The sequence below is a fragment of the Podarcis gaigeae genome, assembly GCF_964106915.1.
Source record: "Podarcis gaigeae genome assembly, chromosome: 2".
NCBI classification, from domain to species: domain Eukaryota; kingdom Metazoa; phylum Chordata; class Lepidosauria; order Squamata; family Lacertidae; genus Podarcis; species Podarcis gaigeae.
Window position 1 is genome coordinate 57,208,164 of NC_139679.1, and position 26,908 is coordinate 57,235,071.

The following is a 26,908-nucleotide window of genomic DNA, read 5'->3' on the forward strand; positions in this document are numbered from 1 at the left end:
TTGCTGAAGGTGGGCCTCAAAAGGTTCCAGGTGAAGGCCAGATTGCTTCTGCAGGCTGAGGAGCTCCATAAACAACATCCTACATCACTTGCCATTGCCCCATCCTCCACAAGTGAAGGACGGGCAGTGACCTTCTGGGTACCATTCTGCAGGTAACGTTAACACTAGTGCAATTCCTATCTCCACAATAAAAGAAGTATGGTAGGTAGCTGCTCTCTCTGGGATAAGAATGCCAGTTTTAAGAAAATCAGAAACTTGAGTGCTGGGAAATTTACAGTCTCCCTCACCATTTATTTAGGATACTTATACCCTAAAGGTACCAAAAATTGTCTGCTGGCCCTGTATATGTTACCATCACATGGACAGCACTACAGTAGGCATCAGTCAAAAGTGGAGTTAGCAGCAGTTGGTAAGAACTGGGAAGAATTTTACATTCATAGGATAACTTTCACATAATATCACAATTTCTGGAATGTCTGCAAACAGCTGTGTTAAAAGAAGTAAGTGCTGTCTAGCAACTCTGGTTATAAAAATCACATTTTATTTATATTAAGATATATATGTATCACCTTTCTGTCATTAAAAACCTCTGAGGCAGCTAACAAATTATTAAAACAATAATACAATATCATGTGACTTTATATCAAACTATTTAAAATGCACCATATTTGTATCATACTTTTTAAATTGTGTCATAATGTAAAGTAACAAACGTAATCAAGGTAACTCCTTCCCCAGTAACGGGTAGTGTTTCTTGGTAGACTTGACACAATTGCTCTCACACAAAACTTGTTTTTATAATTCATGATACTCATTTAAAATAATGCACTTTGTTCCCAAAAGGCAACAGTTATGTCTTTAAGCAAGCTGAAGGCACCTGACTGGTACATTTAGAGCAAGCTCTGTATTATAAAGTAACTTTATTACATACCTAGTATGTAACTGAAGACATTTCAGGCAGAGATGGGAAAAGACCAAATTATTTGGAAATACAGATATATATTAGTTTCCAGTGCCTTTCAGAATTAGAGGCAAATTATAGAAAAATCGACTAATGGAACATTGAAAGAGATGGATTACAGATGCAATGTAATCCTTAAAAAATAAATATAAGCCTAAATAAGGCATCATTCTCAGATGTAAACAACTGCATCTAGTGGTTAATATTTAAAACTACATCTGAAATAAGTAGGCTTGCAAGCAAAACTAGACTGCCAATGTTTTGCACATGAAAACCACCTCTCCATTTCTAAAACTGATGTTGATTTTTAAAAACCAGCATAAGCAGTGCATAAAATCATTTGTCTAGTATTTAGCATCCACATAATTTCAAGCTTCAGGTTTTCTGAACAGAAGCAGCATCCCAAGCTGGGTGACGACACTTAACAATATTTAAATTCAGTAACATGTTTCACCTTTTGCCATTGTGCACTGAATGAACCGAATAGTAAAGTCAGTCCATCTATCTAGAACTTCAAGCATGTTTTAATCTTACAAAAAGGACATTTGCCAACAGTCCTAATGGGAAACAGGCTTTCCCTGCCCCTACCTTTTCGGATATTGTTCCTTGTAACCCGTACAATTACTGGCAGAGATCCCACAGTGGGATACACAGTATCTACATTCACAAAAATGAATGTGCGTTTAATAAATAAGTTGATTATAGAAAAAGTGTTTCCATTAGTCCTTTCTGGAAGTAAATTGAAGGGTATGTCTAGGTACTATTTAGTTCATAACAGGGTATGCAGCTTGATCAGAAAGTCGTGCCTTTTATAATCACTGAATTTTCTTCATCATCCTTTAATGTCTTTTTGCTTTTAGATGCGTTTCTGTAATTAATTCTGTAAATAAATAGAAAGAAAAACAGGAAACTGTTAAAGCAAAAGCTTGCATAATGCTGTCATACATTTCACATTTACATTCAAGGAAATGTATCATTCAATAGGCAGATCTGTCATCTACATGTAAAACCAAACTTTGACTTTGGTTAGCCCCACGGCCCAAAGAACATAGTATATTAATCAGACCTTTAATTTGTAAAAAGTATGCTTCAACTGGCCACTTCATATGGAGCACCAATCCAGATTAGATTCTTACAACAGCTTCTTTCTGAAAATTGTCCTGCGCCCTGCCATGGTGATATTTACCCCCTAAACTGCTACTGCCAATTGCATCTCTGGAGGCAAACAGCATCGGGGAGGGGGGTGCGGTGAATTTCCACTGGGAAACTGGAGAGGGGCTCTGACCCAGAGAGGGATCCAATCGCCTGCTTCTCCTTCATAATAAATTGGTTGGCTTGAGCATATTTTTAAAATTAGAGTGTTTGGTTTGTATCTAAGAAGCTACAATAGAGACAAGTAATTAATATTTATCTAGCTGGCATACCACCCCACTGTTTCTCGGGAATTAAGCCATCTGTTTTTCTTGTTTTCATTATATCTTGTTGAAACCTCTTTTTCAGATCTCCAAGCAACACTACTGACTGCTCTGTATACAGTGGTACCTTCAGGTTACATACGCTTCAGATTAAAGACTCCACTAACCCAGAAATAGTGCTTCAGGTTAAGAACTTTGCTTCAGGATGAGAACAGAAATCGTGCTCTGGCGGCGCGGCAGCAGCAGGAGGCTAAAGTGGTGCTTCAGGTTAAGAACAGTTTCAGGTTAAGAACGGACCTCCGGAACAAATTAAGTACTTAACCCGAGGTACCACTTTATACTGCTCTAATCCCTTCTATAATCTCTTCTATACTGTCCTAATCTCTTCTATAATTTGATTCCCAACATTTTTACAGCATGACCCACAATGATACTGGCTGCAATCCCTGTTTGTTTAAATAATGGATGAAATGGTTTCTCCTTACCCTTTAACTCTTAGCATCTGTTCAATGGTATCTGGGAGAGGCATGCCGTAACTTTCCGGAAGAAACAGGGTGACAATTCCTGCTAGCACTGTCAAGCTTCCCATTAGAATGTAGGGAAGAAATCTATCATAAGCACCTGGTAGGAAGCACAGGGGGGAAAGGGAAGTAATAAGTAGTTATTGTCACGATGTTTTGCACAGACCAGTTCTTTGCAAACTGTGTTCTGAGGACTTCTAAGGTTGCTTGGAAGCTTATCTGGAGCCTCTCAACACAAAGATCGGTTAATGGTACAACTTTGCCTGTACTATTCACTGTACCCTGCAATAATACTGAACTGAGTGGCTTTGTAGCACTAAAAGGGAGAGTAGTGGTATTTTGCCTGGCAGAAAATAAGATAGCTGGGAACTTACCAAGATATACAAAGTAAGGCGAAAGGATGCTGCCAAATCTGGAGGCCATTGAACTGGCACCAACTCCCATGTTCCTCACAACCGTTGGGTAGAGCTCAGCAGTGTAGACATAAACCATTGAGAACGCGGCTGTGATCCCAAACTTTCCAATCATCACCAGCGTAACGGAGAACACAGTGAGGTCTACAAATGACAATCAAGCTATGTGTAAGTGTCAGTAAGTTTATCTGCCTTCTGCCATTCACTTTATCTTACTTCTTTTAAACCTGCCTGTTGTAATGGATAGAGTGTCAGACTACGACTTGAGAAACCAGGGTTCGAATCCCCACTTAGCCAAGAAGCTCACTGGGTGACCTTGTGCCAGACACTGTGTCTCAGCCTAACCTACCTCACAGAGTTGTTGTGAAGACAAAACTGGGTTGGGTTGGGTTGGAGAACCATGTACACCACCTTGAGCTGCTTGGAGGAAAAAGTGGTCCATATATGTACAGTATTTTTCGCCCTAAAATGAAGGGGAAATCGGTGTGCGTCCTATGGGGCGAATGCAGGCTTTCGCTGAAGCTTGGAGAGTGAGAGGGGTCGATGCACACCGACCCCTCTCACTCTCCAGGCTTCAGGAAGTTATCAGCAAGCCTGGGGAGCCCGTGGGAGTTCCCGCAGGGCTCCCTAGGCCTGCTTCCCGGAGCACGGGGCGCGCTGAAAGCAGAGCGCCCAGCGCTTCGGGAACGCACCCGCAGCCTACGGAGCCCTGTGGGAGATCCCACAGGGCTCCCTAGGCTGCGGATAGCAGCCTGCTGCATGGAGCGCGGGGAGCGCTGAAGCAGAGCGCCCTGCACTTCGGGCAGACATCGGGCAGCCCCACAAGCTCGGGGGTCAGCGGGAAGGCACAGCGCTGCCATCCTGCTGTTCCCCAACCTGGTTTGGAGGCTGGCGCTAGGGAGAAGCGCGATTCTCCCCAGCGCCAGCCCCACAAGCTTGGGGGACAGCGGGGAGGCGGAGCACCGCCATCCCGATGTTCCCCGACCTGGTTTGGATTCCCCGACCTGGTTTTGGGGGGGGAATAAAGGAAATTTCCCCCTTTATTCCCCCCCCCCAAAAAAACTAGGTGCATCCTATGGGCCGGTGCGTCCTATGGGACGAAAAATACGGTAATAAATAAATAGATTCACAAAGACTAGTCATGTTAGTCTGTTGCAGCAAAAAGCCAAAATCAAAACCTAGACTATGAATCACACGGCACTTCAAAAAGAATATCCAATATTGTTCTTTTCAAAAGCTGATATCACAATATGAAGTGGCTGATAGAACAACCCCACCCCAAATAAAAAGATTGTCAGATTAGTGTTCAGTTGCTGGTATAATAGGAACAAATGAGAGAGCTCATTTATTTATGTACAAACTTTGTATGCCATGCCATGTTATAATGGTCCCTGGGAGACTGACAAGAAATAAGTGTAAAAACAGTTTAAATACAGAATCAAACATAAAACCCCCAAATCTGACAGCATATTCTCAGCACTGTAAGCTCCCTTTCTGTCTTATATTGGTCTTCAGATATAATGAACAGAAGCAGAATAGGCTTCTATTTTAAACTGTGCACTAATGGACAGGTACAGTCACCCACACACTATTCTACCTGTAATGCCCACAGTTCAACCTGCTTGACCTTGTGGATTATATCTCCAAAAGGAGGGGGACAGTTCACATCAAGCAAAATGTTCTTACATGCAGGTACCAACTGAATGAAGAGAAGGACACATCCTCCTAAGAACAAGACTCCTGCCATTGAATACCGCCGGGGAAGATAATGGAGGAGCAGCCAAGAGATGGTGTAAGCTGGGACTTCGATGATTGCCGAAAGGAAGCAATTGAGATAGATGTCTCCGTGCAGGTTAGGGGTGTCCAGAGAGAGGCCAAAGTAGCCAATGGAAATGACCATCCTGAAAGACAGAGCTATATTGTAATAAATATTGGGAGGCCTCAGAATAAGAGCTGCATTGGACTAGGCTTTGAAAACCATGTTTTGTTTTATTTAGCAAAATTTATACACTGCCTAATAAAAAATAAATAAATCTCTGAGCGGTTTGCATAAAATGGTATCAAATGTTCATTAAAAATGACAATAAAACTGGCTTTAAAAACATAATGAAATCATCAAAATATTGATAAAATCAACAGATTTTTTAAAAGAAACGCACATACATTTACACATGATAGCAAGTGTTCCCAAGTAGAAAGAAATGCAATCTGTCTCCGTTTGTTGGCGTTCACATTATTGTCCAGTCGCAACTGTATTAATCCCAGGGGCTCAGACACCTTGCCAGGGGTAATGGCTCATTCACAGTGTGGAGGGAACATGTCCTTCCTCTCCTCTCCACCACTCAAAGTGGCATGAGAAGGGGACACCCAACAGAGGTCTGGATCTGTAGTAATCTGATCAGGCATAAGAATTGCATTAATTAGACCTCCTGGCAGTTTGCTCGTTTCAAATGGTATTTTAGTTGTGTTGTGAAGAGCATGGGTACACATACCAGTTCCACCACCGACTTCTCTTAAGGTATCTGAACTAAAGGGATTCCTAGACCTCACACACAGGATCTGCAGCTTCACATGTTACCAGATTGCACCACTTTTGATTGCAGGTGGGGAACACAGTCTCTGAATGCTCCCTCGTGTACAAATCTCCCTATACATTCAAAATATGCAAATCAAAGAGGTGGAGCCCATAAGTGTCCCCCTGACATGTTAGTTTTTATATATTAATATATAAACTTTTAATGTGGATGTGAATTTAAACTTGCCATTGGAAGCAAAACGGCAGCAGACAAATTATGTGAAGCTAGTTATGACAGCGTAGCGTCCAACTCCAAAACAGCAGGATTTATCTGCTGCAGTAAACACACAAAAAACCAAGGTGAGTGAATCTTTGATAGACATTCTCAAAGCAAATGCTAGCTGGAATAATAGATAAGAGTTTGGGATTTAGACTGGAGCAGAGACATTTCAATATGCTGCTATGTGAAATGCCACACACACGCATTTATACGTAAATAATGTTATGCAATGTGGCTGCTGGGTGTTTATAGGTGTGTGATTACAGCCACAGTCTCAGCTACTGTGAATCAACCTGGTTTCCTCAAAATGTTTTGGACCACAATTCCCATCGGCTCCAGGAAGCATGGCCAGTGGTCAGGGATGATTGGAGTTGCAGTCCCCAAGACATTTGGAGGGCACCAGCTTGGGGGAAGCTGCTCTGAATCAGCTGTCTCATAAGGAGAGGAAAGCTTTGTGTCTGTTCATCAACTGCTTACCATAAAATCACACACATGATAGTGATCGATCGGATATTCTGGGTCCTCACTAGGTCCAGAATGCTGTATGACCGGTGGTCCTGGGAATTCACATCTTGTAACTAGAGACAAAAATTACAGATGCACACATGAAAACCTGTTTTCTTTCTCTAAAATAAAGTGGCATTTCATGCAGCAGGAAATTTCAGTTGCATGTTCAAGGTAAATAAGGAATCTTTGCCATTAAGTGCTGTTGTTTTAAAAAAAATTATATGGTTGATGATTCAGTGCAGAAGCGGCCACTGCTAATTTGAATGACAGCTCCTGGAAATGTTGGTATTTGCCGTAGGTAGTGTGATCTGGTATTTGTTTAGTATAAATGTGAAACTACATTTTCTGGTTTCTGTGACTGACACTATATTAATTTTCCATTGCTGTACTGAAAAGTCTTTTTTCCATATTTCAGGCTTTCTCCTGGGGATCAGTATAAAGTATCCAGCAAGTTTAACTGTAGTCACTGTGTGCAAGTTTAATATATGGATTTTGAATAAAACAGTAGAAGATTTGCAAGATTTTAGGCTGCAAACCACAGGTTGTTCAGTAGGAAGTGTCATAAAACTGTACATGTGTGACTAATTTATATCAATGTACAGAACATCCTGGCATTCTAAGCAGGTTGCTTTGTAGTTTAAAGTTCATTCCACTTCTGCCAACAAATTGTACAGGAGTTGACTCAGGACTAAAGTACAAAATACTGGATCACCCAAGAATTCTATTTTCTACTTAAATGCAAATGGAGGAGCAGTGGCTCTCTGATTTTGATAGGAGTGGTGTTGTTACATTTTCCTAATCTAAATTTAACCCTTCCAAACTGCTGTTACAGCCACCTGTTTTAAACTTTGACATGTGTCAATCACCTGATGTTACTATAGAATCAGGTGATCAGCAGGTGGGTGAACCTGTCAAAACTGATTTGCTAGGAGTGGGGAACCTAAGGATCTTGTTGGATCTTCTTCATGAACCCTGCTATAAAGATTCATTTATGTATAAATCCAGGGCATTTCAAGTAAAAGTACCCATGTTAATACTAGAAAAAGATAAATGTACTATTTAACAATATCCATTATTTTATTTATTTATGCGTGTATTTAGATTTCACATTTCTTTGATTAAAAATCAAACTCAATGAGGCTTATTTATAAGTCCCCTGAAAAAACCTCAGCATCACAAAATATAATATTCACAACTAAAATCATTTCACATCAAAGGGCCAGATGCCTGATAGAAAAACAGTTTTAGGAACCTATTTAAAAGCAGGCAAAGAGGGCTGATGAACCTCTCTTGGAAGGCTATTCCATAGTTTAGGCATCATTTGAAATAGCCACCTCTCATGCTCACTGGCAGCACTTAAGCCAGAGAAGGCTCAACGAGAAAAGCCTCAGAAACAGTGCAGAACTCAAGTGGCTCCATATCGGAAGAATGTTTCCGAATACAACTAATATCAATATGCTGTTGTTATACTGCATCACAGAAGTCCAAATTTTAGAGGGAAATGGGGAGAAAAAAATGAACTTAGCAAATGATGATATAGTTTCAACTGAAATACTCAACTGCACTTAATATTAACCCAATCATGTGACTGCAAAGGGACTATGTAAAGTAATAATAATAATAATAATAATAATAATAATAATAATAATAATAATATATTTTTTATTTATATGCTGCCCAACTGACTGGGTTGCACGAGCCACTCTGGGCGGCTCCCAACAAAAAATAGTAAAAACACAGCACAACATCTCATACTAAAAACTTCCCTGAACAGGGCTGCCTTCAGTTGTAAATATATATTTAGTAAAACTAAATATAGCAATTACATTTTCAACTTAATTCCATTTTAATGTAAAGTCATGGGTGTGTATTTTTTTTTTTAAGAACACGGTTGCCTTGTTCTCTTGTACTGTTATCCTGAAGCTTTAGATTTTTGCTGACATTTCTTTTTGATCCAAAAATAAATCAATTAGATGACATCTCATGTACTATGCCAAAAATCCAGAGTATTCACAGGCAGGAGCCAGCAGGAGGGTCAGTGTGAGTTTTCAGGCACATGTCAGCTGCCTTATTAAACATCACTTGCCATGTCTGGGTTGGAAGATGAACTGCCAATTATTTGTCTGGGGGATTCCTCTAATGAGAAGTTCAAACCACGACCCTAACTGCAAATTCCTGTGTAAAACAATCCAGCAATTTCAATAAAAGCTAACAGCATGACATCATGTGCACGTGCAATGGATGTGAAAGCTTTGTTGCCTTGTGTAATTATGTAGGTGGGTCGCTCCTCTGAGCCACTCCTTGCAAATAAAAGGCTGGAGGTTGTATGCTCCAGAACAGGAGAGCAGCAAAGAGGGCACTCAAAAGATCCAAAACTGTCTCACTGTAAAGTATGAAGAACTCCCTATCAGATTCACCCCAGCAGTGAGTCCGAAGAAATGATTAGTGGTATTTGAGTCTCAGCGTAACATGGACATAGTAGAACTGCACTGTTATGGGCAGTAACTAAGAACAGCTTCATTTCACTCAGGGCATCAAAACATAATGGACTCTTCACTGGGAAGAATTTACATTTTTGCAGAACAGGATTGTGAGGAGGCACTGGTGAGTCCTTGCGGGAAGCTTCTGCAGCAATAACATATCTCCTCTCTCCTCTCTCAGCATGTAGAAATTAACCAGAAATGCTGAGACGGAAGTGCGAGTCTGAGGGCAACAGAAATAGAGGAAGAGAACAGAAGAAGAGATGGCTGCAGAAAATGTCCCATGGTGTTTGGTACTTTATTATAGAGCCACAGTTCATGCCTAATAGACAAGGAAGAGGGTGGTTCCCTCTACCTCAATGCTGTAGATGCCAAGAATGGTGACTGGCTAAGCAGGAGGGTGGCAACCTCATTTCTTAACAGTCAAAAGGAATGTTGGTGGGGTGGACGCAGGAGGGTGGTATTGAGGGAAGGAGCACTAGTAATTTCTGTGTTAATTGTGCACAGGGGGAAGGCTAGGAGAAGGATGGAGGAAGAATCTAGGCACAGGAAGAGAGGAGAAGCCGATAGGAAGGATGAAGCTGGCTCCTGAGTTCTGAGAACCAAGGGCCTACCAGATCTGTTCTGAAGCAAGAATCTCCTGGCATCCTGAGGAATCTCAAGCAAGGTGGGTTACAGGGGAGACCAGTCCACTGTGACGTGTAACAATTACTATGAGTTGTGTGTTGTTGAAAAAATGCAATATCCCTGAAACAGGGAAGATAAATACAAATGACACCTGTTGTACTATAAACAGATGATCTAAAAAGATCCTAGCTTAACATATATGCCAGCCTAACATAAAGAATAAGTAGAGTGCTGCATTTTAAAGGAGTTGAGTAGCAAATCCAGGATGTTGCCAAATCACAAATTATAGGATTGCATCCAATATTAATCTTACTCAGAGTAGACAGTTACTAAGACATTATTAATGGAGGCCCATTAATTTAAATGGGTCCACTCTTAAGTATAACTTAGTTGGAGTCAACCCACAGTATAAAATGCTCTTCATATAACATTAAACGGGTTGAAAATGATTGTATATCCAATAGGTTCATTATTGGAGAACTAGATTTCATCTCATGAGGCAGAACGTTTTAATGGGCACTGCCATATCCAGACACAGGGAAGAAAATGTAAACAGATGCAACACATGGGCAAGTTTACCTCACTGAGGTCAAATATTACATCTGGAGCAGCAACATGGTTCATTTCTGCAGCTTTCCGAATGATGTCTTCTGCTTCTTTAATCCTGCCTTGGGACAGCAGCCATCGAGGCGATTCTGGAATGAACCTGTGATGTTTCAACGTAACTTCAACAGAACAGCCAGGGTTGTTAAGCCTACATCCCAAACCACCATGGTCAAAAAGACTTTAACTGCAATGCTATCCTCTGTCCTCCTTGCATGTTGAAGAGCCAGTGTATAAACAGAGCAAGATTAGCGTCATTAACCTGTATGAAAAGTAGCAATTTATTCTATGCATATGAATGGGCTTTTGGCAGAGGTTACAGGAAGCAACAACCCTGCTAATTCTAACATGTGACTATACATTAAATAACCTAGCAACATAAAAGGGTATATATATATATTGGCTGTGAGTCCTAGAAGATCTGCTTCCTGTCTTGCAGGCCTTTTCCACTGTACCTGGGAGCATGGGGCCCAGACTGACTCCAGCTACAAAATCTGAGGCTGTTGAACTGACACTTGGGCTGGGAGTTTTGCTGGGGAGATTGTTGCTGCCATTGATATTAATTTTTTGTATCTTTATTTCAGATCTTATTATTTCTGTGGAAACTGTTCAGTTTGGTTGTATATTTTTTATGTTTTATTCATTATTTTCCACTACTTCTGTTATGTTGGAACTGTGCATTTTATCATGTTGTAAGCACAGTTTGAACTATGGAAAGGCCATACAGTATACAAATAAAATGATGTATGTATGTAATCTGAAAAAAATTAAGTCAACAGAGGGTGCCCCCATAAAGGCATTAGCTAGCACTAGTTTTTGGTGTAGCTTCCAAAATGTGAACACTTTTATTTAAAATACACTCACCACCACAGTGGAACGTACAGCAGGCCAGGTATAGTGAGAGCCACTAGCAGCATCCGCCAGTCTCTGATGAAGTAAGCGCACAGTGGCAGCAGCATGTAGCCAAACGCATAAAATATGCAAACGCCTAATGTGCAGTAGATAATACGGACTGATTTGCCAAGTATTTCTGTGCCTGTTCAAAACAAGGGAGTGTTGATTAGCCTTTTAACTTTTAAAAAGCCCTCTTGTTTTGCCCAAATATGTTTGGGAAACATTTTTAAAAGCCCAGTTCATCTTCCTTGGATTTAGAATCATAGAATCATAGAGTTGGAAGAGACCACAAGGGCCATCGAGTCCAACCCCCTGCCAAGCAGGAAACAATTTAAGATATGCCTCTACTTCTGACCCTGATCCTGCATAAAGAAGAGTATTTATTTAGACTGACAGTGATGTGTGAGTTCCTCATGATCAAGCATTTTGCTGTATATGATAGTACATAATATTCTGGGTTAAAAGGATGTATTATATTGAAATACAGTTCAAAAAGACAGTCTAGCCTTCACATAAGATATTTATTAACTCTCTAATGGCCACTGGATGCAAGACCAAATGAATGGTTAGCAAAGGATTCACAATCTAATCTTTCCCAGTACTTCAGGCTAGTATATTCATTCGGTTAGAAAGAAATAGATGGGTGAATGCCTCTTTGATATCTTTCCAGTAAAAAATAAAAAGGCACTGGGGATGCAGTCATACCTTTATAACGTAATACTTAATTTGACCCTTACACTGCTTAAATCCCATTCAATTCTACAGCATGAAAGACTGAAGCCACAGGACAAAACGCACAATTAGCTTATGGGAAGACTGCTATAGGTTTAATAAAACCCTGTCTTCTCTATCTGTTCAATGTGTATGTTGGGCTGTTACGAAGACTGGAAGGTCTGCACACCCTAACATCTTCCACTGCAGACTCTGTTGCCATTTCAGTTTGGTAACTTAAAACTCAGAGCTTGAGTGTCTTACACAGAGTGAAGAGAACGAGCTGGATGGGGAAACATGTACAGCAGGGGTCAGCAAAATCTTTTAGCAGCAGGCTGGTCTACTGTCCCTCAAACCTTGTGGCGGGCCAGAAAAGCAGCACCGGGGGGGGGGGGGGTGGTAGCTGGAAGAAGAGGCGAGGGGGACAAGTAGTCCTCCTCCCCAGCCCCCAGCTCCAGGCGCTGCGCTTACCTTCCCAGGGGCTGCCGCCATCGCTGCTGCTTCTGCTTCTTGTGGGTAGGCACAGCGAGCCTGTCCGCTCCACTCTCTGGCCCACAGGAGCACCAGGGCGGCGACAGCGACGGGAAGAAGAGGCTGAGCAGTGGCAGCTCTACCAATCAAATGCCGCGGAATGGGGACATCTCTGCCAATCAAACGCTGCAGAGGTAAACCAGGCGCAGTGTTTGAGTGGCAGAGCCGCCGCTGGTCAGCCTCTTCCTCCTGTTGCCATCACCGGGAGTCTCAGCTTTGTGGCACGGGCTGGATTTAGAACCCAGGTGGGCCTGATCCGGCCCAGGGGCCATAGTTTGCCAACCCCTGGTGTACAGCTTGCCCAATCTTTATAATGGCTTAGCATCCACTGGGAGAGGGAGGAATGTATTGTGGGAGGAGGAAGATCCCCTAAACATAACATCACTCATTGAGAAAGTTGGCAACAATACTGAGAATTCATACTCTGCTTAAAGACTGTTACATACCAAGTACAAACGCTGCCACATAATTAGAGATCTGCCCTATTCCAACTATGAGAAACAGGATGGAAAACATCTCCCAGGTTGTTGAGAAGATCTGGAGGAAGCTAAAGCCAGTCTGGACTCCCATTGTGACAAACAGCACATTTTTCCTTCCAAACCTATCATGGGACCAAGATAAATAAAAATCATGTTAGTTTATGAAACATGAAAATAGTAGAAATCTAGGGTCTGGGGTGTATATTTGTGGGAATTAATATCTATTAACTTTCATGGGGGTCCTCTTGATCACATCTCCCTTAGCCTTGTTTTCTCTCTACATCAGGGGTACCCAATCTGGTGCCTTCCAGATGTTGCTGGACTGCAAGTCCCATAATATTTGACTACTGGCCGCATTAGCTGGGGTTGATGGGAACCGTAGGTTGATGGGGACCCTTTCCCCTACTAGAGATAGTATGCCCTTGAATACCAGTTACTGTGAGTGGGGAGAATGATGTTGTACTCAGGTCCACTCAGTGGGCTAAACATAGACACCAGGTTGACCACTATTAGAAGAGATTGCTAGTCTAGGTTGGCCTTTGGCCTGATCCATCAGGGTTCTTCTTATGTTCTTAAAGAGAACCAAAACATTTCTTTGGGTTGGAAGCAGAGGAAGTTTCTCTGGATTCAAACTTTTGTTCCCATTACTTTAAACTGCTCTACTGGGGTCCCAAGTTTGAGAAACACTGTGGCTTGTGCCACGATAAAAAAGCAACTTGTAAGGTAGGTTGGCACTAGAGTAAAAATCCAATAATTGTCATCTGTCCAATGTATTCAATGTTTACTTTGCATTTCAGGTGTGATATGAATTATGACTTCTTGCTTTTATTTTTAAACAAAGCATGGCTATTTTGATGTGTTTTCTGTAATTATTTAAACATATGCAGGTATTTCAAATTACTGCTTTAACGGTTATGGATAAATTCTTACATTTTCAGTAAACATTTTTCTCCAAAGGGAAACATTTTATTTTTAACCAAATTTGCCCTGCTTTTTTAATACGATGGAAAACTCAAACAGAATAAGGATATGATGTTTTTACATTGTTGCTGTTCCTGAGTACTTCTTTTATGATGTATCTTGTTATCAAGTGATTTTTAACAGGTTGTGAGAGTGAACTGGATTGGGATGAAAAATGGGAGCGGCAGTTGCGCTGCATGTACTCCAAACAGAAAATTGTGTTGTCTATGCAGATACTAAGTTGCATTATTACATTTGAATGTTCAAGGGCAATATCACTTTACACTGTGTTTTATGTCCTGCCTGGCCCCTTGAAAAAACGGGTGTAGAATTTAAGCTGAGGTTCAGGCATGAAAAGTACAATTGTATCCTAAATATGTTCAGTACATAACATCCAGTTTCATTTTCATCAGAGCTACTGCATTCCATACATACACAGAGATATCTAAGCAGGTAAGTTAAGATAAAGGTTGGCCATAAAACACATCACAATGAAATTTTGTTTTACTTATTTCATAATGTCAAAATGGCATCATTCATAGTTGTGATAAGCATATCTGAACGATAAAGGAAAATATCAAATATATTAGTTTCTGTTGTGCTGGCAGCTTAAATTGATGGCTATGTTGATTGTTTAAGATTGCTCAAGGGTGGAAAGATGGCATCACTCAAATTATTGTTTGATATACTACTGTAAATACAAAATTTGTTGAAATACCTCATGCTTAACTGAAACAAAAAATAATAATTATGGAAAGCATGTTGTGCTCTCAAAGTCCATCACAGATCATGCAATTATGGCAAGAAGAACCAAGCATTTTGGTGTTACCTAATTAGAAATCAGCTAATTCATTACAGTTGAAAAATAAATCCACGCAATGCAGAAACCTAGCTCTAACTGAATTTTAAAGGGTTGTGTCTAAAAAATAATAATCACAAATCCATTAATATATACCTGTCTGAGAGTTGTCCAGATACAAAGGAGCCAATCAGTACGCCCACAAAGAACAAAGAGGTCGTTAGAGGTGCTTTCCAGTCGTTTTCACACACAAGATCCCACTGTAAGAGAGAGAGAGTTTCAATATTTTTGGCATGCATGTAATATATATGGCCCATTTTCTACAACAACCAAACAGTAACCTACCAGATTACTACTAGAATGGACTTTTTAAATTTAAGAAGTACCTTTATGTGTAAATCAGAACTCAATGCTGATTGAATCTAAAATCTCTTACACCAAATGCCTGTTTGGTTTATCTGTTGAGGCCTTAGGTCAGGGGTCAGCAAACTTTTTCAGCAGGGGGCCAGGTCCACTGTCCCTAAGACCTTGTGGACGGCCGGATTATATTTTTTTTTTGGGGGGGGGGGAGAAAAAAAGAACGAATTCTTATGCCCCACAAATAACTCAGAGATGCATTTTAAATAAAAAAGGCACATTCTACTCATGTAAAAACACGCTGCTTCCTGGATCGTCCCTGGGCCGGATTTAGAAAGCAATTGGGCCAGCTCCGTCTCCCAGGCCTTAGGTTGCCTACCCATGCCTTAGGTTAAACCATCAAAGAACAAGGCTCTACAGATGCTGAACTACAGAGCTGAATTCTTAGCATAGGGTGATTCAGATAAAAATGAGTGGAATTTAAAGGATTTTTTTGTTTAAATTTGAATGTTGCATTGCTGACAATATATTCCTAGATACACAAGCAAGCGCAATGCCTTGGATCCTAAGTTGTTCCTCCATTCATGAAAGGGGGAAGTCAACTGCTGCCAACTACTGCCTCACACTGCACCACCTTATCACACATTATTTTCAAGGGTTTCCCCAATCCCCAGGAGCAGATTTTCAGGGGATGCAGAGAGAAGGTGAGAGGTGTGAAAGCCCTGTTCTGTGAACAAAAACTCTGGTATATTCATGTAAGGGCTGTTAGGATCCGAGCCAGTGAGTATGTGTTTTTTTTTTTAGCAATGTGCACATTTTCCTAAGAACAGTTGAAAACAGACTGTCAGAACAGCAGAGTCTGAGACCAATGCTTAACACTTTAGGGCAAGGGTGACCAACCTGCAGCCCTCCTAGGCAGTATGGTCAATGGTCAGAGATGAAGGAAGCTGGAGTCCAACAATATCTGGAGAGCCACAGAATATATACCTCCGCTTTAGGGGGTGCAAATTATGGTTGAGTTTTCACCCCCTGATTAACCAACTCTCTTGTAGAATATGAACACTGGATTTTCCCCAAGGCACATAGAAATGCTTCTTGAATTGTAGCCCACAGAACATACTTTTGTTACAACTTCAAATTGCTTTTTTACGCCTTATCTATATTGACTTTGCCACGTGCAAAGGCCTTCTAATCTGCATCAGTGAGACATCTGCCCTGAAATTGGAGGGGAATCGGCGTTAAATGCCACCCAAAGTTGTGTTTGCACAGGTAAGACTGTGCTGTTTCCGTGTAAGCTTAGCATGTATTTAGCTCAGCAGCAGTTAGAATTGCAGTGTAGCCTAGTAGCATTACTTGGGACAGATTCAGAACTGAATATAGCAAATCAACTCAGGCAAGAGCTATTTTCATTCTCCGATACCTTTTAGGCAAGGTTACTGAAGTTCACAGAGCTAGGCTGCAGGTCTCACATAATGCTAAATGTAATGCCATTTCTTATGCTGAGCATGTAACATCATTAGCAGTAGAAAAATATATACCTGACTACCTTTTCCTGACCTTCACATACTAGTCTATTCCCTGCCACCGAGATAATTCAGATGATGAAATCCACTCAAAGTTGCCAAAGGCATGTCAAATCCTAACAATCACAAGAGCTGCTACTTGGTGTATCAGGCCAGATAGTGCATAAAACATTGTCAGAGAGGATTAGAAGAGTGTGCGTTGCGCATGATGATAATGCTTTATCTGCAAGGTGTGACACAAAAAGTCATTCAGCATGTGGTGGCCACTTAATTAAGTATCTCAGGGCACTCCACTTAAGATGAAAGACAAATTTCATAACGTAGACTGACAATGTGGGATAGTGGAAGGCCATCAAAGTGGGGTTCAATGAGATAAAACAAAACACAATACAAATTCTAAAATCAATTTAATAATAATAATAATAATAATAATAATAATAATAATAATAATAATAATAATTTATTTATACCCTGCCCATCTGGCTGGGTTTCCCCAGCCACTCTGGGTGGCTCCCAACAGAGTATTAAAAATAGAATCAAACATTAAAAACTTCCCTAAACAGGGCTACAAACTCTAAAAACAGCAAAACCATTAATACAAGTGTACAATTTATATTTAAGAAATATTTGGGTCACACCTCAGGGAAAGCCTTCTTAAACAAAAATGCATTTAGTAGGTGCCTAAACTTCATGACACTGAGTGCCAGTCAAATATTGGTTGGTAACTGATTCCATGGGGCTGGAGCTGCAACACTAAAATACCTCTTTCTAGAACAAGCACAGCTCCTGGGCAAGCAGTACTCTTAGCAGTGCCCCATCTAAGGAACACACTTGCCAGGCAGGGATATATAGAGTGAGGTGGTTACTTTGGTAACCTGGTTCCAAGTTGTTTAGAGCTTTAAATGCTAAAAACAAAATGCTGAACTACACCCAGTGGCATACCGGCAGCCAGAGCAGTTCCCTCAACAGGGGTGTTATTTTTATCTATTTTATTTATTTCACAAAATTTGTATGCTGCTTGATTGTTAAAAACAACAACAACAACACACCATCAAGGCAGTTTACAAAACAATAAAATCAAGAAAAATGTACAATATATTAAAAGATACAAAAAGTTAAAATATGAAAACAGATTAAAATTCACACCAGCATTTCTAAGCATCTGTGTAGGCTTGCCTAAACAAGAATACAGTGAAGTCACACCTGCTTGATATCAATAGGCAGGGAGTTTCAAAGTGTAGATCCTGTCAAACTAAATGATTGAGTTCTTACAAATGCAGAACAGTTATTATGTGGCACCTGTAGTAGTGCCAATTCCGCCAATCGAAGTGGTCAAGTGGGCACATATGGGGTAAGGCAATCTTGTAGGTGAACTGGTCCCAAGTTATTAAGGGTTAGATGATGTTGTCCCCAGTCAATAACCTAGCTGCAGCTTCCAGGTTAAACCCAAGGGAAGCCCCCCACAGAGCACAATGCAGCACTCCAGTCTTGGGGTCACCAGTGCCAAGACCACAGTAGCCAAGCTATTGGGTGTATTAACTATGGGCATCTTGCAACTCTACGGATTGAATTACGCAAACAGGTTTTCCACAGGGGCTATGGTCAAAAATTTCTCATTCTATAAATTAACAGAATGGGCTGCATCACTTCTGCCTTGGACTGGAAAGTTACAGAAGCATTGTGGCACAGCACTGGTCTGATGTGTAGGGCATCTCCTGAAGGAGACCTATTTCTCAGGTTACAAAACTTGCAGGCCCGGCATAGCAGAATGTGGCCTTGATATTAACAAACGTTTCCATAGTGCAGCTCTTATAAACATAGTATCAAGAATGGCCTCCGAATATTCAATTCCACCCTGATGACATAAACTTGAATATCATCACTGAAGTATGTGATGTCTATTTTCAGGGACATACAAATGATTTCATTCTAAACCTAACAGGAAATGTTTTCAAAACTGAGCTTTCAACCAAGGAAGTAAGTCTCACTAAACTCAGTGGAATTCATTTCTGAGTAAATAACCTTAGGACCATGCTGTTGATATATTCATTTTTATTTCACCCTGCTATCATAACGTGTTTCTACACACACACCCAATTTTAAAATCTGTTTACTGACAGTCCTAGGTACAGGTAAGTAACTAAGGTCAATCGTCAAAATGGTCACTGCCAACATGCACTGTGGATATTCGCAAGGTGAATACAGCACTGAATCATACGTAAGGTAATAGTCACTATCGAACTACCAGGTTATTAGATTTTTACATTTGTGTGGAGGAAATATTGCATTGTAAAATGTGACCCACTCTTACCAACGTTTATCATAAGCTATTTGGGCTGTTTAAAGCCACTGAAAAAGAAGGTGAGAAAGCAAGTTCCTGGGGAAACGGTACATTACTCAGTGGAAACCTTCAACAAAGAGTAGTTTTTTCAGTCTGGTGAGCCTGAATTCCCTGGGTCCAAATGACACTTTCTGTGACAGTGACAGACACTTTCACAGACTGATCTCAATCAGATTTAGGCATGCCTAAACCCATTGATTCAAATTGTCTCAGATATACCTAATTATGTATAGGATGCATGACAGAAGTGGAGATTCTTTGTAGACTGTGCATGTGTTAGATCAGGAGGGAGAAAGACATAATAGCCTGGTGTTAAGTCAGCAGCAGGATAACCAACCATCAGGAACTGGGTTGGGATCCTTATCCTATGCATCTTTACTAACTAAGAGAAATAGTCAAAACAAAAAAAATTCCTTCCAGTAGCACCTTAAAGACCAACTAAGTCAGTTCTTGGTATGAGCTTTCGTGTGCATGCACACTTCTTCAGATACCAGCTCATACCAAGAACTGACTTAGTTGGTCTTTAAGGTGCTACTGGAAGGAATTTTTTTTGTTTTGACTATGGCAGACCAACACGGCTACCTATCTGTAAGAGAAATAGGTCACACTGAATTCAACTATAATTACTCCAATGTAACTGTCCACAGGATAGCAGTCTCACTTTATAGAACATTTGGACATTAGGAAATGCTGTAACAGAAATACAGCAGATTTCCTCCTTTCCTTTTTAAGAAAGACCTTTACTATTTTTTAGAAAACCTTTTTTTCATAATAAATAAATAAATAAACAGGTCAACTTCAAACCATTACTTATGAAGCAGGGTTGTTTCAACAAAACATAGTTAAAAGTAACAAGCGTTTATGGTTCAGATGAAACACTAAACTGTGTTCAATCAAAAATGGAAGCCAAAGTTCTGGACTCTTCTTTATGGTTACAGAGGAAGAGGAAAGGGGAAGGGAACCATGAAGGCCTGGCTTATCATGACATCTGAACTCTCCACGTGTGTAACTTTGGCACATATAAGGACTAAGATCTGACACAGCGAGGGTTCCTTTCCTGTCATAGAAATCCAACGCTGGTATCCTTAGTGACCTTTAAACACAGTAGAGCACAGAGGGCTTTGATGGATGCAGATAATGGGACTCATTCTTCATCCAACGTGAACACTCCCCACCCCTTCGAAAAATTTATTGTAAGGCTGAATCTCAGGCAAAGGTCACCCTGACTAAATGGCAAGGTAAGGCAAGATAGGACTGAGCCAACAGATTAGAGAGTTAAGCACATTTAAAATTGAAAGTGGGAAAGTAGGTGAAAGGCCACTTATGCAACTGCTCCAGACAACATAAACACAACACCTTTATAAAGTGTTTAGTTGCTCCACATCTTTGGCTATGAATTGCCAACTGTCCTTTTACCTAGCTATACAATTTTTTTTTGTTTTTTTTATAAGTGTCATTTAAGGCGAGGATAGGAGTAGGTATATGGAAGTTCTGAAAACTAGGGCAAAGAGCATATATTACTTATGGGTAGAGACTTGTATGTAGGGTGGGGCATGGCTTTACAGGAAAGAAGATATGTAAGTAGGTTAAAGGGAACTGTGTTTCCTAGATGCTTTTATGTTATCTTTATACACTATGCTGAATTCAGTGCATGGGCATATAATGCACCTTTCCCCCAGTCCCTTTACTTAAGATTGTGTGCGACCCATATTAGGCTTTGTCCTATTTGACGAAACTCCAGGGTCCAAACTAAGATTCTATGGAATATGGCAAACTGTAAATTATTTATATCTGCTTGTCTCACCTATTTATGAGACAAGCAGAGTTCATATTTCCAAAACATTACTAAAGGAATGTAATATAGGAGACTACACAGTGCAACAGCATAATCCCACGAATATTTATTTGAAGGTAAGTCCCATTGTGTTCAATGGGGCTTAGTAAATGTGTTTAGGACTGAACTCTAGAAGTACTGTATTCCAATAAGGGAAGGCTAAATTCCTTAAATTAATGCTGGGCATATACTGTACATATTTTGCCCAGCTCACCTTTGTAGATTTCAGGTCGTGAAAGTGGGGCAAAAAAACCCTCCCAATATTGCATTAATGTCTGTGTGTATGTATGTAATTTTGGAATCTTCTGTCTTACATGGACATACAAGAGGGATTATTGGATTGAATTGTACTACGGTATTTATATTTTACCACAAGCCCTGTAAATATTACGAAAACATTTCTTTAAGTCATTCTAGGTGGTCAGATACAAAGGAGCGTAAGAGTCCCTGGGAAGAGCATTCCACATGTGACAAACCAATAGGCGTTAAAATCCTAAAATCCAGATCCTAAGAAGGTTTCTTCATGAGTAGTCTTACAGTATCCTTTGAGGCTCTGATGCCACTCCTTCTTGTAAAATGGCATTCATTCTTCCCTGGATCGTCCACAATGTTATGAACTATATGGGACAAGCATACAGCGCACTTCATGCCCTCAGAAAGAAAAGCAGGAAGGTGGCCATATATATTTTTAAAAAGGTAAATGTGGGCTTCATTTGCAGACTGCAGTTAACAGTGGGGCCCTGGATCTGAAAAAGGCCACAGATCGTGGAAGCATAGCAAATATAATGCTGGAATTATTAAGAAAATAACAAAAATAATATAAAAGTATGAACGCTGCATACCTGGTTAAGAGGTGTTTTTTAATACACCCCCCAAAAACTTTGAATTATTCTAGTAAGTGAATAGTCAAATAGCCTTTGGATCAGAACTGCCTGCTTTGTATTTCATCGCACTGAACTATCCTTAGTATGAACTGCCTTCTTGGCTCTTGCACTGACATGGTCTCCTACAGTGAATTGCAAGAAGGATTAGCTAGCAAACATAATAACTTCTGAGCCAGATTCTAGCCATGGAATTTGAGGACTTACTGTGTTCAGTGTGAGCACTGCATACATTTGCTGGTACCAGGGGACCTAGTAGACCGCAATTTGCAAGCTTTTTGAGTATGTGATCCTTTCTGAATACAAAGGTTGCTTTCAGATGACCTAATGTTCAATAAAGTTTGTGGAAAGGTTATTATGATGTTGTCTGTTTACTGAGCATACAACCCAATTTGTTTGCCTGGACGTCGTGCCAAGCAGTTGTTGTCCTACAATATCCAGTGCAGTTTCCTATCACTTTCCTCACTGAATAAAGTCCAGGTCCTGACCCCTGAATAAAAGCTGGTTTGTTGTGCACGAGCATCAGGTCCACTTTTAATTGTGTAACCTGAATTTAACAGTATGCAAGACGACATCAACCCGTCTCCATGCACCAACCTCTTCTACAGCCACTGCCACAATATGCTCTTCCTGTTGCTTTGTGGATGCTCTAAAGGCCCACTGGGGCAATCTCACCCATGTCTTGCTCTAAGGAACATGGGTCCCTTCCTCCATGAGCAAGGTAGTCCCACAATGTGCCTGGACTGATGTCACTTTGCAGTCACAAATACAGTTTGAGGTTTCCCAGTAGTAAACTGTGGAACTGCAAACAGGTGCTCTCCAGGCCACTTTGTCCACAATGGTTCACTCTTAGAAAGGACCCTTCTTCAGAGTGAGGCACATGAAATGCTTTAGGAGTGTTGCAACAGCAATGTGACAGCAGCGCCCCTAGAATCATAGGGGCTGGGCTGGAGGTGGTGATTGGCTGGTCAGTGGTGGCATCAGCACTGATCCACTGCTCTTCCCTCTCAGAAGAGCTGCTCGGTCAGGCCAATGGCCCATTCAGTTCAACATCCTGTTCTCACATCGCTGAACCAAATGCCTGTGGGAAACCCGCAAGCTGGATATGAGCACAAGGACACTCTCCCTTCTGGGGGTACCCAGCACCTGGCATTCATATTACTGCCTCTGACAATGGAGGCAGAGCATAGCCATACAGTAATGACTAGTAAAAGTAAAGGTACCCCTGACCGTTAGATCCAGTAGCGGATGACTCTGGGGTTGCAGCGCTCATTTCGCTCTATAGGCCGAGGGAGCCGGCCTTTGTCCGCAGACAGCTTCCAGGTCATGTGGCCAGCATGACTAAGCCGCTTCTGGCAAAACCAGAGCAGCACACAGAAATGCCGTTTACCTTCCCACCGGAGCGGCACCTATTTATCTACTTGCACTTTGTAATGACTAGTAGTCACCACCAAACAAGGGGACCTGACATGGGAATAGTCAGGATTTATGTTAGGGGAGGCAGAACCTCAGTTTTTTAAGTAGTTAATTATTTGCATTGGTTTACTTGATTGGGGGGGGGGGGGTTGCCCCTACCGCCCCAGCTACGCCCATGGGCCCTGAACCTCTATCAACTAAGGCTAGTATTAATGGTCTGAACTGAAACATATTTCTCCTTCCTGAAGAGCACTTGTTCCCTGGTTGTGGACACTGCAGTCAGAATTACGTAGGTACGATGGAGGTGGGAGGAAGCGGGAACAATTTTGCCTTGAAGCAGGGTTTTGAGCGAAACAGACCTTTGGTCCATTCCAACTCCTGTGATTGTGCAAAACAAGTTTTGCATACAGGGTCAATCAAGAGCAGTTTCTAGAGTGCATAGATCTGATACTCTCAAGCAGTGCTATGGACTATGCAAACTTTCGGCATATGTTAGTAAAATATTTCACTAAGTTACTATGCATTTAAAAGTACTGACTCAGAAAATGCTACACATCTACACATGGGAAAGTTTGTTTATAGAAACTTATAACGCTATCCAACCTTAACATAACACTTTGAGGTAAGTTCCACTGTAACTAGTGATTCTTACTTTCAAGTAAATAGACATAAGAGTGATGTGCCAGAACACATTTATTTTAATCTGAGATAATTAAACCCAAAGCACATAAGAACTTAAACTACTTCAAAGCTATGGGAAAGGCATGTTCCTCAATTTTCTTTTAACCATTTCAACCCATTTAATTACAATTATAATTTAAGGTTGACTACAACTATTATATAATTAAAGAGCTAAATAATTTCTTAAGAATAAAAACAAAATAGAAATATGAAATGCCCAGGATGTTGTTCAGCAGTAGAGCAACTGCTTTGCATGTAGAAGGTTCCAGATTTAATCCCCAGCATCTCCAGATAGAGATGCAAATCTCCCCACTCTGAAATCCAATAGAACTGCTGCAAGCCTGCCAATGAGTATTGACCACAGGAAGCTAGATGGACCAATGCTTTAACTTGTTATAAGGCAGCTTCCCATGTTTCTAAGTATGGGAAAGTAACATGCCAGTTCTACTGTCTCTGCTCCTTCTGCAATTTTCCAAAAAGAAGGTAGCACGCAAATTTTCTCTGTATTGTACTGAAGGAAGCTATTACCTGCAGTAATTTAGCAAGTAATAGAACAATTGTATGTGAGGATGTGTTCATTGTTATTGGACAATACTGCACTATATTTTCCATGCTTTTCTTGGATATACAAATAAATGAGTAGGTAGGTAAAATCACAGAATGGTAAAGTTGGTAGGAGCCAAGAGGGTCACAGTCCAAACCCTGATAATCTACTAATAACTCTAAACCCAACTGCAGCACCCAAATGAACCCTAAAATGAGTGGCAATTCAATTCCCATCACATGCCAGGGAATGTTTGGAACATTGACCTTTGTTATGTGACTTCATAAATCATACTACTATTAAGTTCTTCTGCCATAAATCTGTAGCAATTTGTCAGCAGTTCCACCTGTGCACACTGTGTGACAAGCTACTAGACAACAATTACAAAATCTTGACTGGAGTAATTCAAATTGCACTCATTTCTGTTTGCCAGGGGGAGAGATAGAAAGAGAGCGAGAGCGAGAGAGAGAGAGAGAGAGAAGAAAGCATTCTACATGCAAATATATGATGTAGCTTACTTTAACGTAACTTTAAAGTAAGCCAGTTAGAATCACTGTCAACTAAGAATAATGTGTTCACTGGGAGATAATATTGCCATTATTCCAATTTTGTTCCGATGGTTCTCTTTTCTTCCTCTAAAAGTTACTTCTCCATAAAAGTCACAGGACCCTAATGGCAGGGAGAGTCAACATAGGAATGAAAGGGAAACTAGGGAGAGTGCTGTTGCGCTCATGTCCTGCCTGTAGGCTTCCCAGAAGTGCATCTAGTTGGCCAATGTAAGAACAGAAGACCGAAATAGATGGGCTTTTGGCCTGGTCCAGCAGGTCTCTGTTTATGTTATTGTGTTAAAGCTTTCTGTAACAACGAGCCTGGACATTACCAACTTCTCATTCCGTTTCCTGTGTGGCAGAAGTCACTCAGGCTATTTCTCCTTCCTCCTGAATGCCTGGGGGTAAAAACCAAGAAGTATCTGTCATGAACATGAGAAGCTAAGGAGCCACTGGTCATGTTTGGCACCATAGGAATAGATAGCAAGTTTGGACTTATTTGCTCACTTTTAAAAGGGAGGTGACCTAGAGAAGAGAGAGGGGTGCTGAAGAAAGCGCACCCCCCATCACGCATGGGCCAGGGCGATCTTGGAATTTTATGGATACCTGAGTTTTAGAAGAAGAGGAGATCTTGCAAGTGTGCAAAGAAGTGCCTGGCAGGTTAATTTTTTTAAGAAACGACCACAGCAGGGAAAATGCCAAAGACATGTCAAGTTGGCAACAGAGCAGGTGCGCGTTGTGCTACAACGAACTGAGGCTTCTCTCTCTAAGCATCGCTCTCCTTAGGACTCTTGGGTTTGTGCCCTCCGATCCCTTTCTCTGAGGAGCCCCGAGAGGCGTCCAAGGTTTCTAAAGCGACCCTGCGAGGTGGGGCTAGGAAAGTTCACGGGGTGATCCGGCCACTGGCCCAAGGTCACCCCGTGAACTTCAGGGCTGATCCAGCGCCGCTCAAGTCCCACGCACGCGCTCTCCTCTCCATGCCCCGTCCAGAAGAGGCCACCTCGCCAGCAGCCGCCCCTCCTTGCCTCCTTACCTCGCTGACGATGGTGGAGAGGTAGGGCTCTCGGCTGTACTCCCAGCCGTCCAGGCACTTCTCTTGCTCCACCTGGCTGAGGTTGACGTCCCTCCCGGGCACCAGGTTGCGGGCGGAGAAGTTGGCCAGGGCCTCCAGGCTGTAGCGGCGGCAGCGCGACGGGACCTGCCGCCTGCCGCGCTCCTCTAGCGGGATGCTGGCGTTGAGCCACTCGCGGCTCAGGTTGGCGCTGGCCGGCACCCGGCACCGGTGTTCGGGGGTGTCGATGAGGAAGACGGCCGAGAGCCCGTTGAAGCCGTTGGGGATGATGCTGGCGCTGAGCAGGAAGAAGACGAGGCGCTGGAAGGGGCCCCACTCGCCCAGGAAGGCGGTGCCCTGGTCGTAGTCGTACATAGCGGGCAGGCGGGAAGGGGGGGGGGGGCAAAGCGAGTGCGCCCTGGCCGGCCGGCAACGGACAAGCGAGGGCCGAAGAGCCGCCGTCTGCTACGACATGTGGCCGCAGCCTCTCTCGGCCTGGGCGGGGAACAGGCGAGCCGCTGCCGCCGCCGCTGCCGCTATGAGGTAAAGTGCGGCCGCGGCTGCCGGCAGCAGCAAGTGCTTCTTCGCACGGGGAGCGGGTGGGTGTGGTTTGTACACAAAGGCCTAGAGTCGCGCTGGGCCCAGAGCCAAGGCGGAGGCCGCGGCGTCCCCGCGCGTGAGGCGGCGGCGGCCAGCCTAGTTACGGGGTCTCTTTTTGCTTTCGGCATTTCCCGTCACTTGTAATGCAGGCGGCCTCCTCGGCGAAGAAGCTGGCTCCGGAGCTCGGTTACCGCACCGTAGTCTGGGCAATATGTGCATTGCCTCGCAGCCGGCCCGGAGAAACGCTGACGTCGAGCTCTACGTCGGCCGTACAGGCCCGGAATGTAATGCCAGTGCAACTCCTCAAACACACTAGACGAGAGCAGCTCCAGCAGATAATTAGCCACACAAGTTTTTAATGTTTGATGTTTTGCCCTGGTTTTATAAGGGTTGGAAGCCACAATCCGGTCAGATGGGTGGCTAATAATAATAATAA

At 42.0% G+C, this 26,908-nt stretch overlaps 1 protein-coding gene across 2 annotated transcripts; it reads right to left on the reverse strand.

Moving 5' to 3' along the window:
• Window positions 1-270: 270 nt before the first annotated feature.
• LOC310839680 (organic cation/carnitine transporter 2-like) lies at window positions 271-26,908 on the reverse strand. Of its 2 annotated transcripts, none has more exons than XM_083728497.1 (10): window positions 25,855-26,908; window positions 14,853-14,956; window positions 12,905-13,059; window positions 11,187-11,358; window positions 10,299-10,473; window positions 6,583-6,683; window positions 4,997-5,211; window positions 3,272-3,454; window positions 2,862-2,997; window positions 271-1,841 (listed from the first exon to the last, which is right to left on the reverse strand). In XM_083728497.1, exons 1-10 carry the CDS (start codon window positions 26,245-26,247, stop codon window positions 1,754-1,756), a joined length of 1,722 nt encoding a protein of 573 aa, XP_083584623.1. In that variant the 5' UTR covers window positions 26,248-26,908; the 3' UTR covers window positions 271-1,753. The 2 variants fall into 2 exon arrangements, with proteins under 2 accessions (XP_083584623.1, XP_083584624.1); XM_083728498.1 differs by having other exon boundaries at window positions 10,299-10,425; window positions 25,855-26,906.

Bases quoted from the DNA above. Each gene is read 5' to 3' on its own strand.
- LOC310839680 (XM_083728497.1), bottom strand. From the start codon at position 26,247: ATGTACGACTACGACCAGGGCACCGCCTTCCTGGGCGAGTGGGGCCCC. The intron at 13,060-14,852 runs GTATATATTAAT...GTCCCATGATAG, and splicing joins TCTGGACAACTCTCAGACAG to GTTTGGAAGGAAAAATGTGC. The intron at 1,842-2,861 runs GTAAGGAGAAAC...ATTTATTTACAG, and splicing joins CAGATGCTAAGAGTTAAAGG to AATTAATTACAGAAACGCAT.